We start from the raw sequence: 20,109 nt of genomic DNA on the forward strand, positions 1-20,109 counted from the left end.
CCTCCTATCACACTAAAACGAACTGTTAATTAACACAGCATAGGTAACCCTACCATATCTCCCAAGCGGCCATTATCTAGTCTGACTTCATGATAACTCCAATGATACTCAGGTGATCATGTCTTAACTTATGAGAACTTGAGAATTATGCATTATCAGAAGAGATGTTAAAATAAGTAAAGATTTATAAAAACATATTTTTCTACACATTTCTTCCATACATATTCTGATATGCCATGACACCTCTATCTGCAATTGACACAGAACATAGTTATACATACCACAGTTTGGTGATTAACTTGAATCACTTCATCCCCAGCATGGATTTTCTTGCACCGATCTGCAGGTGACTGAATTTAAAATAAAAGAGATGATAAAGAATACAGCCCTTACTAGTCATCATCTCTTTCAGCAGTATGATTGCTAAGGTATGTAAATCAGGTCAGACTGATAATTACATTCCACTGTGAAATGAACAATGAAAGAAATGCCTAATAAATCAATTCATTGTTGTTGGTGAAAAAATAATATGTACTATTGTACACAATACAATCAGCTCTTATGGAAGGTATGAATATATGTATATTTCTTAAAGTACAATCAAGTCTTAATGATTTTTTTTATCATTTCACTCCACACAAAGCCACCTGATATTTCTTAAGCCTTGAAAGCCAGTCCTTGGCTGAATGTTGATCCTATCAAGGCTGATTTGAAATTGCTTCATGAACAAATGTCCCAACTTTGCCTTTTGAGTTACTTTTAAATATTTCAATAGATTGCAAAGAACTTCACTAAATGGCTGTTCTTAAAGGAACACACAGAGAGGATTAGGCTAGGTACTAGGCAGGAAGATCATATAGGTTACATGGAAACTTAGTGTCTCAGTCATTATGATGATGAAAGTTTTGAGGTATTGCAAAAAGCAACACAATCCTAAGATAACACTTTCAACAAACAAAGTAGTTTTGCTCTTTGCCTCTGCCTCAAAAAAGCCAACAAAAAACCCAAAAAATACCCCACAAAACTCATGCAACAAAAAGAAAACCAACCAGTCAACAGAGAAACCTTTATCCTCTTTTATTATCACTATTTACTGTAGACTAACCATTTTCTGAGACCAAAAATAGAAAGAAAAAAAAAACAAAAAAACCACCCAAAAAACCTATGTTTGAAGGAAAATATCTTCCTTAAGTTTTTCGTAGAGTAGCAATTCTATCTTTCACTCAGTACTGTAGCCTCTAGTCTATAAAGTCACATAATCAACTGAAAGGCAGAAGATTAATCTGACAGTCTGAAAATAAATAAATAAATAAATCAACGTGTTGCTCAGGAGCAGATTTTCAAATAGCTGCTATAAATTCTTTAGGAATGAGGGAAATTAAATTAATTTTCAGGTAAGATAACATTTAGTCTTGAGAACATGCACCAAGACTGCAAAATAGATTGTTTGTGATAACCTGTACACTCCATTCTACATTCAAAATATGTGTTACATAGCTGCGTTATGATTTTCTAGTGCAATCCCACGTGCATTATGGCTTAAATGAAGAATGGTGCTTAAAAGAAATACATCGAAGAGAAATATGTGTCTAAAATATAGGTCACTCATTATTCAGTTTTAGGAGGCATTGCTCAGACCATTTTAAGTCAAGCTCGGCTGGTAAAAGTGTAATTTTACTTACATAAAGAAAAGCTACCTTGACTATTTGGCACTATTTCTTGGGGGAAAACTGAAGGAATAATTTAACACTAGTAACTGTGTTTCAGGGATCTACCTTCTTTCTGGTGCTTTACCACTCACACCTGCTCATTCACTCCGCTAACAATCTTTACAGTCCTGCTGTATAATATCACTATTTTAGCTCCAATATTTTTATACCTAAGAATTTCAAAATGTCTGTGCTAGTGAATCCTGTGTCACCACCCTTGAAAATAATGGGATTTTATTACGACATAACATTTCTCCTGTACTGACTTCAGCATTTGCAGATTAAATCTTGACAAAAATGGTATTTTTGTGCAGCACTTTGCTGAGCCAGTAAAATATATGGGAATCTTCAGACTGGAAAAGTCTACTGTAATGAAAATAAAAAAACTGTTGCAATTATGCTTAGAATGTACTGCAATGTGTCAGAGAAATCATTTATACTGGAGTCTCAAGGCTGTTGTTTTTAGAAGTTTCAATTTCTTAATAATTTTTTGACACAAGAATACACATCTCGCAGTTAAGAAATAGCATCACTACTTGAAGAAAACAGAAGAGCATCAATAACCTTTTTTTTTTTTTTTGGATGGATTTTCTGATCTTTAAGGAAAACATCGATTTGTGAAGCTCTACAGGGAGAAATACTGTGTCACAAAATATCATTAGCTTATAATTTAGTTTAACAGGGACTTGAACAGAAGGAAGTACCTGTTGCTGATGCTTTTGCATTCGTATAATACAAGCTAATCAAAATCAAATGTATCCTTCAAAATACATTTAGTTTTGATCTTTACCTTAAATGTTGTCTTTGTCCCATTCCCCCAGTACACCAAAACTGTCTGAAAGACCAACTCATATAACCCTGTTCCCATTATTTCTCTTGAAAGGCCTTTCTTCCCTGAGTACACCCTGCAAACCCAACCAGCGGACCATAAATGGGAACACTGGGAGCACCTCCTTTGAAGTTACAGTCCTGCTGTAGATGCAGCCCATTAAATTTCTTATAAAATGTTATTTTCTACTGGAAAAACAAATTACCAAATGACCTTACTTGGAGGGTAAATTTGTTTTGTCTTTTAAAAGACTGTCTGTAGTTAGGTCTAGAAGGGTTACTCAGTATGAAAGCCTTGCTTTCTCTTGCATGCTTTAAAATTGTTATTTTCAAACAAGAGTGGGAAGACATGAACCAGAAAACTTATGTTGCTCTGATGCTATTGGACCACCAGAAAGAAGCTTCCCAGGGAGATCGTAGAGTTGCCATCCCTGGCAGTGTTCAAGAGGCATCTGGATGAGGAGCTATGAGAGATACTTGAGTAGCTTGTGGTAGCAATGGTGATGGTTGGAATAGATGATCTTATAAGTCCTTCCCAACCTTGTGATTCTATGATTCTATAAGCTCTTCCAGGGCAGTGACCTGTCAGGAAACATCGTCCCTAATACTTCAAGGCTCAGAGCTCAACTAATCTCAACTATAGAACTGATATGTTGGGAAAGACGGTTACTAATGCTGAATGGCAAGATGCAAATTCTTAATGAGTTTCATAACTGAACATCAAAAAACTTCAAATTGCAAACAGATAAAGCTGAACTGTGGATTAAAACGCTATGTTAGATTAGGCAGCTAGTATTGCCATACTACTGTGTTTATTAGAAAGTGTTTCTCTCTGATCTGTCAGGAAAGTGAAAGATAAAAAGTTGTGCCAACATCTTATCTGGACGAGCAGAATTGGAAAGATAAAGGCTATAAACTTCTGTTCAGAAAAAAGAGAATTTGGACTAGAGTTTTCCTTGAAATTCAACTGCACCATAAATGGTAATCAGGGCAGAATCAATGGGTCAGATTGAATCTGCATCATCAGCTTACTCTGACCATGCTGTTTAGATGTTTCACCTCACATCCATCAGAATCTTGTTATTTATTTATTAAAGGAAGTGGCTAGCAACTGTGTGTTTAAAAGAGGAGACACACTTTACTTTCCCTAAGGCACAATTCATTTTTGCTAACATTTTAGCACACAACAGGCTTTTCCCTAGATAGCAGGCTGCAGTTTCTTGGTTTGCTATGAGAACCTTAGGGTTGTTACAGTGAGTAAGTGTCAGTAACAAAAGCAGAAAAGCCATCATAACTGAAGCTTCCTGACATGGTTTTAAATTACATTCATGAATCACAAAAGATAAATGTTTTGAGGGAATGCATTAAGATTTTATTTTTATCATCGCCTCTGGGAAATTAAAACCAATATTAGCAACTTATGGAGAGAAACTGTTCCTTGTATAATCAGATATTCAGCTGTAAAAACCATACTCTTACACTTTCTAGAGCTGACTCAACTATGCTTATGTTGTTTTCTAGCTTTGCTAATTTTACTGATGATATCTGGAGCTTCAGGTATGAGTATCTAGACTTTTTATTTCAAGGGTGAATTTCCTTGTACTTTCCTTATTCTAAGACAGGCAGCATCCTGAGACGGAAGTTCTGTAACAGATATCATTTATTGGGTAGAAGATGGAAATTCTACCAATAGCAAAAGAAAAAAAGAAAGAAGAAAGGCTATCAGATGGCAATTTCTGTGAAGGGATAAAACAGAGTTTCTATTTTATTCAGATTTTAATGGAGTCTCGCTGAAGATCAGATGTAGGAGCTCTAAACAGCATGTAGGTAGTTCTACAACATGACACAGTAACAGAATAAAACAATTCTGACTTTAAGAAAGTGTCATCAAAACCTTCACAAAGAGAGAAATTAAAAAAGAAAAACAACATTGAAACGGTTCAGTATTGTTCAGTAGGTTGTTCTGTGTTGAAGTATATAATGACCATCTTGCTCATTTCTTAACAGCATGCTAGTGCTCTATGCATGGTGGACAAGAAAAGGGCATTGTAGTTCAGAAGCTGAAAACTGGTCTATCATGTTTTGCTTGCTGTTTAATATCTTCAGTGAGAATTAGTACACCAGTAATAAGTGCTCCTTTCCATGGGCATTGCTCAGTTCATGCAGAAACATGTTTACTTGTCAGTGCAGATGCACATCTTCATTTCCATGCACTTATTACAAAACAAAGCTTGACATATGGAAAATATAAAAGCTACTTTTCTAATACAGCAACAAATTCAAGTATTTCAGTCTACATATAACAGATATACCTTGTTTGTTTGTTTTGCTTTTTTTTCCTCCACAGAGCAGTGGAACTCCAAGATAATAACCTCTTTTGTTGATCAACTGAATCATTTAAGATGTCTTACAAGAACAAATCAAGTCTGATGCTCCTGGTTCTCAGCTGGGAACAACTGCTTCAATTCTGAGATAAACAAGCAAAAGCATTTCTGCTGTCCAACATGCTACTGGTCCTCAACAGCCAACCAGCACATTTTCACAAGCAAAATGTAGTCTACAGCAAAGGGAAAGCATAAACCACAAGTAATGTCAAAAAAGCTTCCAGGCCTGTACATACAGTGTTAACAATACTTACATTTTCTGTTGTTCCAGTAATTACATGGAGACCATCATATGTTGACTTAATGTACATACCCTAAGAAAAAGACATCATGGGAAAGAATTTTTAAAGTGTTTCACAAATGATCACCACCCAAACATAACTCTAAAAGACATTTTTTCCCCCAAATTTTGTGGACTTTCACAAGGAACTTGAATGGGTAGGACAGGTCTCTTTGATACACAAAGAGAAGAACAGTCCAAGTGATTCTGGCCCTAATATGCAAAAGCGGTCTAAAATTACCACAGTCATGTCCATAAGTATTTCACAACTTTCTTTTCCTTTGGAAGCCACAGAAGACTGGAGTTCAGTCCATGCAAACATACCTTTCCAATTGGTAACAAATGCTGTGAAGCATGCTGGATCTAAGACTTTTTGACTATTTTACTCATCTCAGTGAGAAGTTCAACTATAAAACTAAATTATGACAACTTAAACATCAACTTTGTTAGTGTTGCCACTTCTTTCATAAACTATGGAAACAAAGGGATAGCTTGTGAACAGTTACAATTTCCTACATGGGTACTCTGGGACAGTACCTCAAATCCATTTTTTCATCAAGTTAAAATTAGAACATTTGGATAGCAACCTCTAAAATAATTTAAAAAAAGAAAAAGGAGAGATAAATGACATACACTGCACATTTAGCGATTTCTGAGGAAGTTCCCTTGCCCTATCTATTTAAGAGAAAGCAAATAAATACTGAGCACTCAAGTAAACATTAGCTCCACCATCTTTTTCTCCTCTTAATCAGGGCACTACAAAGAAACCTGGTACTAGTTGATGAATGGAATGCATCTACCAGTGACACACGGTAAAGAGACAAAGATGACATATCCATTTGAACTAATCTAATTCGTGACCAGAATTCACAAACATTTTGATAGTGGGAAAGAGGAAATATTCCCTACTTAAAGTGTTGACATCACAACCAGAAGGAAATAAATAAATAAATAAATAAAATGTGTTTCTCAGGAGGAAGGGCTCAAAACTAACTTTTATTCTTGCTCTGCACAATATTAGGAAAAACTTCATCCCTGAAAGAGTGCTTACTGGAACATTCTGCCAAGGGAGGCGGTTAAGTCACTATCCTTGGAGGTGTTCAACAAATGTAGATGGAATAAATCATGTCCCTTGGAAGGACATGATTTAGTGAGTAGCATTGGTAGCAGGTAGATGGTTGGATTAGAGGATCTTAGCAGTTTTTTCCTGCCTTTATGTTTTTATGTGGCAATAATGACATCAAATCTAGTTGTCATATTGGGTTGGCACAGCTGGAAGAGCAGAGAGCAACAACTTGTTTTCTCAAGCAGATAGGAACCCCCTTAGCATTATCCTTCACCTTCTAGGTCCTCTATCCACCTTAAATAACACTCCACTCATTGTCTCCATGCACATGGTTTCCTGCTTAAATCAGTCATATCAAACACAGTACACACATTTCTTATACAGATATCCTCACAACACCCCTGTGAGGTAGGGAAACACTAATATATACACATTTTGAAGACCGACTAATGAGTCATATAAGAGGCTGAGATAAGTTGTTTTTGAGGTGTGGGGTGGCTTAGGTTTTTTTTTTGTTTTGTTTTGTTTTGTTATTGTTTGGTTGTTTTTTTACATTTTTAATCCCTACCCCAAACCAAAAAAAACCAGCATAGAATCACTCTTAAGATTGGGTCTAAGTGACCTGACCAGACACCCTGCAACATGGCAAGAGTACTGGCAGGAATTATAAGTCAGGTTCACACAGAGCAATATCCGAAGGAAGTCACAGTTTTGTTTTTACTGACAATAAGTTACTGCTTTCAAGTCAAACATCAAGATGAAAGCAGGATAAAGTCTCACACTTAATGGCAACTTCATGTTCAATTTTGTGCATTATTCTGAAAGATGATAAAGTACGCTACCGTGGAGTAGTGAACTTGGCATCTAACACAATCTTTCCTAAAAATCTAAAAGAACTTCAGGAAGCAAAAGAGGAGAAAATTGTTCTGCATTTTTTCTATAAAGGGTAAGATCAAGACACTGTGCACATCAGAAGAGAAGAAAGCTGTAATAAACAAGTGAATTCCACACATGCAAAGTTAAGAAGAAATGTTACACTGATACTATACCACATCATTTGAAAGAGCCAACACCAGTCTGTTTATAAAACAGCTCTTAAATGGGGATATGTAACATTTTGCCATTTCCTATGCAATGCAACGGAAGATGAGCTACCCTTTCGCACACATTCCCCTACTGCTGGCTTTAAGTGACACATGTATCAGAAAAAGTACAGAAAAGAGATTGTTTCATCTGAAATGGAAAGAATACAAAAATCATTTACAATTTTTCCTCCCTGCCTTCTTGTGGCTGCATAGTATCATCAAGACTCTTTGTAATCAGTGTGTACCATTGCTTCCACTAAAACAAACTGGCAGATACATAGATTATATACCCAAAGTTAATGCCAAAGATCCTATTAAATTATTTAACCTAAGGGATTCTTATAAAAGGAAAAGTAATGCATTTAATACGACTAAGATAACTACAGTAACCACCCTGGGAATAAAGAAGAACAAACAAATTCCTAAATTAAAGACAAGGTAACTTGCGTTTCATTGCATCACAGATTGTTATAATCAGTTATAGGCAGAAATCTAATTTCAAACCAATTAATACATTTTAACTTAGTATGAACTATTATTTAGTTAAGGCTTCAAAAATCAATCTTAAGACTTAAAAAAATAAAATGCGAGACTAGAATCTGCTATGCAGTTAATTTAGTCAATATTGGGTGGAAAATATAAGAAGATAGAAATTCCATCTTTTCATGTAATATTTGAGTTTTTACTTTCTCCATGATGACATCTTGATGCAGTCCCCTGAAGCTGCATTTGCCTCTTTAGCCACGAATGTACTCCAGAAGTGCAAAACACAGCTCAAAAGTAAACTTGAGTGTCTCAGCTCAGTCTTAGAGCTCAGGTAGGATTAGTGAAAACCAAAGTCCAACTGTTCTCATAACCCCATTCACAGCTTTTTATTTGCCTATATCCTCCAATATTTCCAGGCAAATAAGAGACATATCAGGAATTAGTAGTACATTAGATTCCTGAAAAATACTTCCTAACTAGACATCCACCAGCACTTTAACCAGCTATCTTTCTCTACCTATAACTTCTATTTCATGAGTGCATTTTCTCATAGAAGATCTATTTCGTGTTTGCTTTAGCAAGCAAAGGGGAACCAAGAACAATCTGTCTAATATTCTAGTATATTCACCTTTGCATTTCTGAATATAGCAAGTTAGGTGAATAGCTTGAACTCGAAGTCATATCACAGAACTAATTAGGTTTCCTATCACATACATTAACTGACTAGACAGAAAATCAAATAGAAACAGGAGAAATTGAAACTATTGCATACCACACTTCTCCAGTATTGTTCTGTATTATATATATATATATACATATATATATATATAATTAAATATATTACTGTATTTTTTATATATATATATATATGTATATATATATAAAGAACCACTGTTGAAGAAAAACCTTCTGAAGAAAAGCGCTATCTATATCCTGCATTTTGTCAAACAGTAGTTGTGTAGTATTGTTTCTTTTCTAAACAAACTTGGTTTTAGTCAAACTAATATTTTTAAGTCTGTTTCCTGGCAATGATATTATAGAAAGAAACAAGACTGGCTAGCTTAGATAGTATCAATACAGGAAAAACACACAAAACTGGATTCTACTTAGTGATACAGATAGAACAACTTTTAGAAGAGTTCTCTACTCTGACGGATCCCTGCTCACTCTCGCTTCACAGCCACTGCAGGACACATCTCTTTCTGCAGCAACACTCATTCGTGAGCACGTATGCAGTCATCCACATGGGCAGACTTGGGATAAAGAAGAAGAAAAGAAATAAAAAGATAAAAAGCAAAATCAAAACTCACCCATGTTTCACCCAAGCTTTTTATCCAGTACACCAGAATTTCTCTGTATAACATCCAAAGAATATCCTTCCCAGATTATTTAGTTCATTTTCTGATAACTGTTTTCTAATTTTAATAAAACATTGTATGCAGCAAATTTACTTCTTCCTTCTGATAATTACATTTCCACAAAAACAGTTCAGATATAGTAAAAGAATTGCATGTTGATTAAAACATACTGATAGCATTGCTATCTCTTTTATGTTGTAAAAGCTCCAATGATTTTCTCTAATCCATCTTATATTTGCCATATGACTGAGTGAAATAGCATTGTATTCCAAATTTTACATTTCTTTCTCTTCTTTTCTTTTTCTTTCCCTGATCCATTTCCTCTTCTTAGATATTAAATTCAAGATTATTTTTTTTATGCCATTTATGCTAAATGACAAAACATCTTCCAAGTCAACAGCCATCCATGCCCTTTTGCTTTATCCTTGAAGTCTTTCTATCTTTATAGAAGAATGTATTTAAGTGAGCAGTAAGGCCAGCACAGAACTGTCACGTGAGTCCAAAACATAGAAGTCGGCAATAATCCATTTTTCACCACCATGTCGTGAGTCCTGGAGGAAGGTCCTGAAGTTATTGAGCTTCACATTCATCCTGCTTGTGACGCACAAACACTATTAAAACTCCAGACTCCAGCTTTACTTCTTAAAATGATACACAGAGCACTCAATCTTAATTGAAAGATATTAGTTAAATAAGTAAATAAAATCTCAGCAGCCTAGAAACAAAGCTTTTGTACAAAGCATCAAGAACAACCTGACAAAGATGATCAGTTAGTAAGACTGTAACAATATATAAATAGGTACAATATGCCTTTTTGGTGCAAAATACGTAGTTCTTGGTTCCTGCTCTGGAGAGCTCACAGTCTAAAGAAGCCAGCACAATACAGGTCAAGAGAAGAGCCGCATATAGGGAAACATAAAGGGGAAAAAAAGTTCACTCTATTGAAGCAGGATTGTGTCCTCCTAAAGTTTGTACACTCCATAATTTGATCGCAAACATTTACTAAAAAAAAAAAACAAAGAAAAATGGTACCTAAGGAACTTCCAGTTTAAACAGACAAGACAGACAGAGGGTAGAAAACAGAGGGGGAAGAGATTATCTATTTCATCATCTAGCAAGCTGGAACAGACCCATGAAACATGTCCTTTTTTATGTAAAATAGAGGTCTTATCATTTTTCACTAACTGGGGATATCACTACCATACTAAAAGGCTTAAATAAGAAAAAACAAACAAACAAACAACACAGTCACAAGGCAGAACAGTAAAGAAATAAGGAAAAGCTAAGACAAAATTGGGCAGAACTCCAAAAGAGGTGGCTGAGAGAAAGAGGAAAAACATTTCTTCATTACAGCAGGAGATTTAGAAAGGTTGACTGCAGTGAGCTGGCAGAAGAGTGAGAAAATTAGAGGAGAAAAGAGAGAGAAGAGAGTCTGTAGAAAGCTGAAATCCTGAAGGTACAGTCTGAAATGCATTCAGAAAGAAAAAGGAAGCCAGAGGTGGAGTAGAAAACAAACAGTAGACAAGAAAAACAGTATGGGGCAGTATGTACTTATCCAAAGGTGTTTTTTTACTTATACTGTAATAGCAGTTTACTGGAAGAGTAGAAAATTAGCTTGAGTATAATTAATCTACGTGTAATTATCCTTGGCATAGCAAAATCAAAAAGAAAAAGAAAAAAAAAGAAAAATTAAGAAAGAAATGAAAAACACCCCAAACCTTAATCAACAAACCAAGAAGCTAGAATATTCTCCAGAACTACACCATCCAGATAACTTAGACACCTACTGCAGAGAAGAGCGCAGCATTGATTTCTCTCATTTAAGTAAACGGAAAAAGAATAAATTTGGGCTTAAGCTGCAGAAGTTTTTTCATTAGGCAGAAAATGGTTTACTGTTCTTTAATCACATGCTTTCTCCAAGGATTGTGGGAAGAGATATTAGTAGTGATGTAAAACAGTAAAGCTACAATTGTTATCTGTTGTGTTCTTCACACAGTTTTGGATAGAGCAAACAAAAGATCAGCAGTCAACTCTTGAACAGCAAACACAGGCTGGCTGCAATGAGCCTTTACAACCACCTGATTAAGTGTGCAGAGTTCTTGCTATAAAATTCAATAAGCTACTTCTCAGCAGTACTAACTCACAAAACAGCTTTATATCCCTGAGATGCTATGAGGCATATTCCAGAATTTGACAGTTTTTGTGCATAAGCCCACACAAACTTCTTGGTTGAGCTGATCTTAGTAATTTAAATCCCTTCAGACTTAAAGATGCTACATCAATATGAACCATTTTTTAGAAGTTGGTATAAATGGCAAGAATTCCTCATTCATTTCTTCTTCACTAAATTTTCACATACATTGGTCAGCCATACAAAGCGCTTCCCTACTAGCCCAGCTGCACAAGAAATCAAACTATTTTCAGACATGAAAAAGAAGTCTAAAAAGTCCTGTTCATTTCCACATATACAAATTCTTAAAAAAAAAAAAAAAAAAAAAAAAAAAATCACTTTCTTATCCTGGATGATGTGTTTGATTAACTGCGTACTTCTTACCAGCCCTTCACTTGGCTTGATGTTTGTAAGCTGGATCACTTCAAGATGGGCCGACTGGGAAACCAGGGGATCAGAAGAGAGCGAGATGATGTGGTCACAGACGCCAGAGAGAGTTTTACACTAAGAAGAAAAAATAAAATGCCATAATAAATATACCATTTATAACATTTAAATATCAACCTACAACTTGAAATATCACATTCTTAAAGTACATCAGATCAAGGAAGAAATAGAGGCAAAAATTCTCAGTAAAGACAAAGGGATCATATGGGCTGCTCCCATGCCCTCCTACAGTGAGGTGAATATATTTGTGCTGTGCCCAGGCAGACAGGCTGCATGGAGAACTCCAAGCCTCGTATATTTTGCAAAGACATTAAGTGCCCCAGGCTCCATTAATTTCAGTTGAAAGTGAAGACATTCAGCACAGATGACAATCAGGCTCTTAACAACGATGGGCAACTCCCATTAACACCAAAGTTTATTTTGTACTCATAAAACATGCTAATTGACTTTGGACTGAATTTCTCATGTTCTTCTGGTGCCAAGTATGATTTACATGATTTACTGCAGGCACGAAGATTACACTAAATAACTGCTTCATGATGGGATAATTCTTAAACCTGTTATCCTTGGCAACCTCCTTACAGCAAGACAGAACAACAACAACAAAAGATTCTAAAAGGGCTGGAGCCCTCACAAATGGGTACTTTCTATTTTCTCATCTCTAACTCCCTCTTGTCAGAGGCAGGGAAGTTGTGATAAATTATTTGTTAGCATTCTCACATGTTTCTGTAAGCAAGCAATTTTGAGAACTCCAGTGTTTTCAGTGGAATCCCATTTCAGCAACCAAAACCAGTTTCTCAGTTCAGGTTTCAGCGTGTTTTGTCAGAGAATTTGGGGATTAGAACATTCTTCTGGTCCCATAACTGTGGGTATCAGCAAAACCAGTGAAGAGGCTGCTTAATTGCTCTTAACTTCAAAAGACTAAATTCAGCCTATCTCTTCAAATGACTGAAACCCAACTACTGCACCGACTACTTCTCCAAGGCTGCAAAGCATACTTTTTAAGGTACAGGCATCTACAGCAGTGCTATAGAAATGGGATATAAAACTGGATATAATCTCTGCAAACCCCTTATGCAGAAAGTGAAAAAGTTTAAGTGAAAAAATAAAAATGCAGTGACAGTGGAAACTTAATCCTGTTGGAGACCAACACATTGAAGTTTTCTCCTCAAACTTGACAACCAGCTGGAAATTTTGTATATTGTATAGATGGATTATTTTATTCAGCAATAATATGAAAAATGAATAATTAAAATCAGATGGAAAACATAATAAAACTTAGATTACCAATGTGACTTTCTTCCAGAGATAATATTACTTTCAAGCACAGACATACACATAATCACACACAAATTACTTCTGCTTTGTATTTCATGTCTGAGCATCATTAATGAAAAATGAAATTCAAGGTTTGGTGCTTTACCAGAACTAGAGAAAATTTAAAAAGTGGTAGTTATCAACTTGACCACAACATTCATTTTTTAAGGCTTTTTGGATTAAAGAAAACTGGTTTGAGCTGAAATTTACCAAAAGGTAAAAATGATATAAAATTCTGTAACAAATGAAAACTTAAGGTTTTTTGTTGTTGGCTTTTGTTGTTTTTAAATACAATACTTGTATGTTATGTACATTTTCAAGTCCTTTGTGACTGCAATTAAAAACACTGAAAAATCCCTTTTGGAAATTTAGAGGACTCAGTCCCTCACAGGCAAAAAGAAGAGTCCTACACTATAAACTATTTTTTGCCAATTAAAACTGAACTTTTCATATACCTTTAGACTTGCTTTCACTACCCATTCTTCCTATTAATCGCTTTAAAAACTACTAAGCTTATGGAGTTTGGATGCAAATTGGGTGGTGCGAATATTTGACAAAAGAAGCTTCAGGAATACTAGATGCAGAAATCACCAAGTTACTGTGATTTAAAAACATATCTGCAATGCACTTCTAGCATTCCTTAAAGGTATTTTATTTAAAATCTTGTGACCTCATTAATGTTTATAAATATGTAAAGGGTAAGCGTAAGGAGGCTGAAGCCAGGCTCTTCTCAGTGAAATCCAATGATAGGAAAAGGAACAATGTATGAAAGCTGGAACACAGAAGGTTCCACATAAATATGAGACAAAACTTCTTCACAGTAAAAGTGAAAGAACACTGGAACAGGCTGCCCAGAGAGGTTGTGGGGTCTCCATCTCTGGAGACATTCAAAGCCCACCTGGATGCATTCTTGCATGACCTGATCCACATGTTCCTGTTCTGTCAGGAGGATTGGACTAGATGATCTTTCAAGGTCTCTTCCAATCCCTCACATTCTGTGATTCTATGACTCTTTTTTCCACCATAGACATTCATTCTGCTGTCCAATAGGATGGTATCAGGCACATTAGAGGCACAATAAATGAGCCACAGCAAAGTCTCTAATGGGGACTGTGGAGTTAGAGGATGTGCTTTCAGATGAAGACTTCAGTTCTATGACCTTTCTGAAATTTAAGCTCGCCTTCAGCATATGTGAATGCTATATAACTGGCTTTCTAGGAAAAAATAAATAAATAAATAAATAGATAGATAAGGGGCAAAACTCTGTGGCATTTTAAAAAAAAAATCTTTCCTGCTTCATAAATATCTAGACCTCTTGCCAGGGCTGAAGACAGAGAACCTCTATAAATACATTAAATGTTACCGGGTTTATTACCATATATTTGTATCATATATTAGTGGTGAATAGAAATAGCAAAATAATAATAATAAATAAATAAAATTGAAAGTACAAAAAATAAAAATTAAAAAAAAAAAAAAGAAAAGAGAATAAGCTCCTGAACTACTTCTTTCAGTTTCTGAAAGTTTCAATAGAATTAAATCTTTTTCTTCTAAAAGAACACTACTAATGGACATGTGCGATTCAGTAAAACAATATGCCATCAATTGATAGTCCATAAAGACAGTTTCTCAAGGAAGAGTCACTCAACATAATAAGACCTAATCACAATATTACTTGCTTAACAATTATGAAATAGCTTCATCCAGAAACCTAATTTCATTAAAATATGTTTTGTTTGCTTCTGAGAAGCTTCCTTTCCCTTGGAGAAAGAATGATGTTTATTGCAGGATTCTGAATTTAAGCTCACTGCTATTACATAATAAACTGACATATTCATATTCCCTAGACTTCCTGCATTTCACACATATTTGCGTAGCAATAAAGGAGTGAGCCTGATTTGTTTTTAATTAAGCTGCTCAACAGATTTCAGAGTAGTATATATTTTCTGTTTTCTTGCTCCAACAAAAGTATAGACCTAAGTAAGAAAAAAAAATATAGAAAATGGGTTTGGGTTCTGCCCAACAACCCACAAGCAAATATCCAGCAACTCATTTTCTTCTGAAAGCATAAGTCTGCCAACGTTATAATTCCCAAGGAATCTCACAAGTTGCTCCTAACTACTATTATTTGATTAAACAGTCTGCATCTAGAGTTAGACTGCAAGCAAGATCGAGGGTCTACTGAGCTTCTGCGAAGGGCAACTTTACCAGAACTCAGCATGCACAGAAAAAGGACAGCAAAGGGTACACTTGTGTGCGGTAGCTGTCATCTCCTCACTGAAAGAGAAGGTACAGGGGCTATCACTGAAAACGTGGCCAGAGGATGATACTGCCAAAACTGTGCATTTTTCCTTGTGCTTACTTTGAGAAAGATCTCATTTATGGTTAGTTTTATTTTGCTTTTGGTTGGTTTGTTGTTGGCTTTGTTTTTCTTTTCAGCCCGACAAATGTATCTAAGCTCAGGTGGCTCAGGGATACATTCAAACAGTACATATACTGTTTCTATAACAAAATTTTGCACTAACCAGGAAAAAGAATAATTGCAGGTCTGACTGTAGTGGCAGTCTGGTTCCTGCCTAAATTACTATTGTTAACTTCATTGGCCAAGGTTTTTTAATGTACTGATTAGAATAACACCATATATAGAAGAAACATCAGGAGTGTTCTCCATTCCAGTTAGGAGTTCATTGACCTCTTCATGGAAAATGACAAGATGCCCCTGCTTATCTTAAACTATCTACAGAGTTGGGAACTTCCATTGCAAAGAAGCTGCCATGGCACAGGAATAATATTAATTTAATGAAGACAACGAGTTACTGTACTTAGAAAGTTCCCAAGTAAATCACCTTTGACTTCTCTACAGCACATTTCCTAACTGCTCCACAGCAGCTCATCAGGTTTTTTCTACAGACTATTTGGGAGCTCAACTTGAGCAACTTCTCTTTCTAAATCTACAGTTACATCCAATGCTTTCCTAAATTTTCACGAAGCTTCCGCGACTTCAGTGCAGCATTCACTTTGGCAAATAGAAATGGACCAAATTCTGTAGGTGAGGGAAATGCTTAGTTTTTTATTAGTGATATATTCTTTGATAGAAAGAAATGGGCTAACATATTATTTTCATATATGCTACTGAATTAATTCGAGTAGAAGACAAGCGTATCAACAGCATTCATTTGTTGCTCAGTTTGTTACATATCATGCAACACTTTTGAAGTTAGCACTTCAGCACAAGCCATATCACAAGCATGCATTTATGATGCATTAAAATCTGATGTCAGCACCACTCATCTTTTCTCTAGAGAGTTAGTTACCTTTTGCTTCTTCAGAAAACTAAATTTCTGATTATGAAGATATTGTTAAGAGGACCAGAACACTAGATAATACTTTTGTAACTGCTGATTCCCTACCACAGTATGACTTAAAAACACATTACTTCAGAAGCCAACAGATTTGTAAATGCACTAAATTAATTTGGGGGCTATAGCTGCTCTTCAGCCTTGGGTTGGACATCCTATTAATACTTTGGAAGGATAAAAGAGAATTATGTTACCCAAGTGAACCTAGTTCTTTTCTATTTGCCTCTTTCTGACTCCAGCAGAGAAAACATGCTTCTCAGCAAGAGGTAATGAGTGAGAAAAAAAGGGGGAAACTGCATCTTAGAAACTTACAGAAGATACAGAATCTTGCTGCCATCCAGAGGGAGCAGGATGGACCCTCTGAATACCAAGCAGCACTCCTGTGCTGTACAAGTGATGAAGCACTGGTAAAGACTGCCTAGAGTCTGCAGAATCTTCTCTTTAGAGATTGGAAGACACCTGAGGACGTAGTCCTGACACTCTGCTCTGAGTGTCACTGCTTAAGCAGGGGTTGGTCCAGATGGACCCAGAGATCCCTTCCAAACTCAGTCAGTCAGCAACTCAGATATCCCACTTGAATACTGAAGAGGGAACAATTGAATATTAAAGATTATGTTAGTATGCCTGCCACTCATTATCACTGTCAAAACACAGGTACAACTTCTATCACTTGTATTGAAGACAAAAGAGGTAACTTCCTCAATTAATAAATACAGTTCTAGGAGACAGCTTCATGTGAGTAATGTAGATACAGTGGTTAAGCCAAAATATAAACACCTTTAAGCAATTCACACAGACATATTCCAGAAAAAAAAAGAGAGGAGCAGGTGTTCTCTGATACACAGAGGAATCCACTATGGAAAACTTTTTAAGAAAGAATTTCCACATGTCACTGTGCTACATTTATACTTTTGGAGAAACAAACCTAAAAATGATGAGCAGCTAATAGATACAGCAAGATGCAGAGGAAAATGAACATCCATTTGCTCCTGTAAATATCAGCAGGAATTAAGAAATGCCTCACCTTTCTCAAGCTGCACTTAGCTTTCAGCATGTAAGACATCTGAACAAAGGAAAACATTTTAGCAAAGCCAAAAAAACTGAGAAAAATCAGCAGATGATTATGTTTCCCCCTTTTGTTACACAGCCCCTATTCTCACTATAAGCCTTACAGTAACGGCTTCAGTTCTCTTTTGCAATAACTCATCACTTAACATTAGTAATAAATTCTCCTCTTGATTCAGTAACAAACTTATAATTGCATACTACAGCTACAACACAGTCTCTATGTGCAAAGCTAAAGGATTCAAGAGAGGATGAAAAATATCACTAAAAAGCATTTAATTGTGTGGCAGAAATTCAAGGAGAAATGTTTTCCTCCACTTTGTAGATAACTACTTGAAAACCACACTTTGTCTCTACTTATTTTTTTTGGACTGTAGTACACTGACTTCTCACCATTTTCTTACAATTACTCCTTTCAGCTAAGAGGATGAGGACAAAAAGGTGACTAAATTGTACTTGCATCTTTTTTGATTCTCTGTGGCTAATTCACTCCAGACCAGCAAAATTATAGACATCTTCTGCTGTACGGTGGGGGTAGCTATGGACATGGCTAGCTTGAAAAACCTCCACAGGCTTTCTTCCTCAGCAAGCCAATCACCCATTATCTGTTCACTCAGGAAATCTACAGTCATCAAATATTTCTGGTGAAGCGAATAGACTTCTATTTGTTCCCAAGCTTAAATTTATCCTGCCAAATAGTAGCAGTATGGAAGCATCCTGGTTTAAACACATTCCCAGAGCTGAGGGCAAGAAAAGAACCAGCCTCTTCCACAAGCAATCATATCTGCATCATTCAAATGATGAGTGGGATGGCAATGACACATGGAAATTCAGGGCAAAAGTCAGAAAAAAAAACATATTTCTGATGTTAAGTTTAATATTTCAGGGAAAAAACAAAAACAAAAACCAAATCTTAACTACATCTCACTAAGATGAAGAGTGAAAATGTAATGAGAGCATTACTGAGAATGCAACGTGAGCATTCAGAATGAAGTCTAACTAATATGATTAAGACACACAGAATAATTATTTATCAATTAATATAGGATCAAAACATTTCTGGAACCATAGGGAATGCTGCAGTACTTGCAGCAATCTTAGAACCATCCAGGCCTAGTCTGGATGTAGTGTATTTACAGATACACAAAGTTTAATGACCTCCATCTTAATTTGGATGCAGAATGAGTGAGTTTTGCTGAGCCTGTGTGCAAGGTATAGAATCTTGAAGGGAAGTGGGTGGTTACTTTTTTCTTTTTTTCTTTAATCAGACTATCAAAATGATACCTTTGACAATGCATTCTTAGTCAATTATAGCTCTATAACAAATACTCAAATTCAGTGGGAAGGATTGAGTTATTAGCACTGAGGTTTCTCTACAAGATTTTTAACAAAAAGAGAACATCCTGATCCATTACTTGTTCTTTCTTTTTTCAGTTTAGTAACTAAAAGGAAAATAATTTAAATAGCTCATGTTTTTCAAAAACACCTTCTAACACTGTAACACAATGGAAAGAACAGCAATAATGGTGGGGTGGCAAAGCCTTAGGCTACAGCAAATGAGGATAAGACCAAGTGCAGCAGCTGTGGATGCAGAAACAAAAGAAAAAAGGCTGTTTGCTCTTAGAAGGACTTAGATAAGCGGAGATCTCCAGCAAGATACACTTGTCTCCTCTGCCAACACTTAAATGAGGTCTGGGAAAGAGGTGGATCCTGGCTTCACCCCTTCTGGTCACTTATGTGCATTGTATGCAGCTGAATTCTCCTGGGTTGGCTCTGCCTTCTACCAGGTGCTGAATCACTGGTTCAAGCCTTGAGTTTGAAGTTAATGTTCAATCGCGTAGCAGAAATGCATTTTCCAGTTTCAATTTCTACAGTTTTCCAGCTTAAAAAGCTGTACCTTTTCAAGAAAAGCAGCATAATCTTCAGAAAATTAAGCTGAAAATTCAGTAAAAACTTATTAATCTGACAAGAACACCTCTTCTGCTTTCTATAATTAGTCCTTCTTGCCTCACTCTCACTTTAATACTACACTGCTTCACGCTGATTAAACTGAACTACATACTTCTATCATACAGTGTTGAACTGCTGGAAAGAAACAAATTATTTTTGAAAGACTTTAGAGCTCCATTCTGACTTTTGCAAACGTTACCTTAACTCGCCAAGTCAACAGAATTGATACCTTTTTTAAGCTGAGCAGTTTTCCATGCACTTTGTCATCTCAGGTTGAATTAATATTAAGATTCTGGATACAAAATGGCAATTTCCAATTTTAAAGAAAACAACAACCCATGGCTTATTACTTCATATTTTGTCCAACTATATTTTATCCTGTTGTTTAAAGTTAATATTTTATATTGCCATCTAATTTTGTTGGCATTATTTTCTGCTGATATTTATTTTGTGCTGACATTAATAAATTATTACAATTTCTACCATCTATTTATTTATTTGTTACGTGGATTGCTGAGCAAAAGTTAACTCAGAAAAAACATATTGAGAAATTCAAAGTGATAGAAATATGAAGCATTTCTCTGTCGTCATGAATATTTCAGAAG

General features: G+C 35.7%; 1 protein-coding gene across 7 annotated transcripts in view; it reads right to left on the bottom strand.

Annotated features, from left to right (window-relative positions):
* The window catches only part of CNKSR2 (connector enhancer of kinase suppressor of Ras 2), a 198,711-nt gene that overhangs the window by 106,303 nt on the left and 72,299 nt on the right, over positions 1-20,109 (bottom strand). For 4 of the 7 annotated variants that reach the window (XM_015885357.3, XM_015885338.3, XM_085550045.1 and 1 more), the window contains exons 6-8: positions 11,751-11,870; positions 5,176-5,235; positions 282-350 (exon numbers count right to left, since the gene is read on the bottom strand). In XM_015885357.3, coding sequence (XP_015740843.2) covers positions 282-350; positions 5,176-5,235; positions 11,751-11,870 — 249 coding nt within the window. The remainder of the gene's footprint in view (positions 1-281; positions 351-5,175; positions 5,236-11,750; positions 11,871-20,109) is intronic. The other 3 variants (XM_032440929.2, XM_015885347.3, XM_015885366.3) reach the window with 2 other exon arrangements.

Source organism: Coturnix japonica, chromosome 1 (genome assembly GCF_054131305.1).
Source record: "Coturnix japonica strain WE chromosome 1, WE-NBRP24, whole genome shotgun sequence".
Lineage (NCBI taxonomy): Eukaryota > Metazoa > Chordata > Aves > Galliformes > Phasianidae > Coturnix > Coturnix japonica.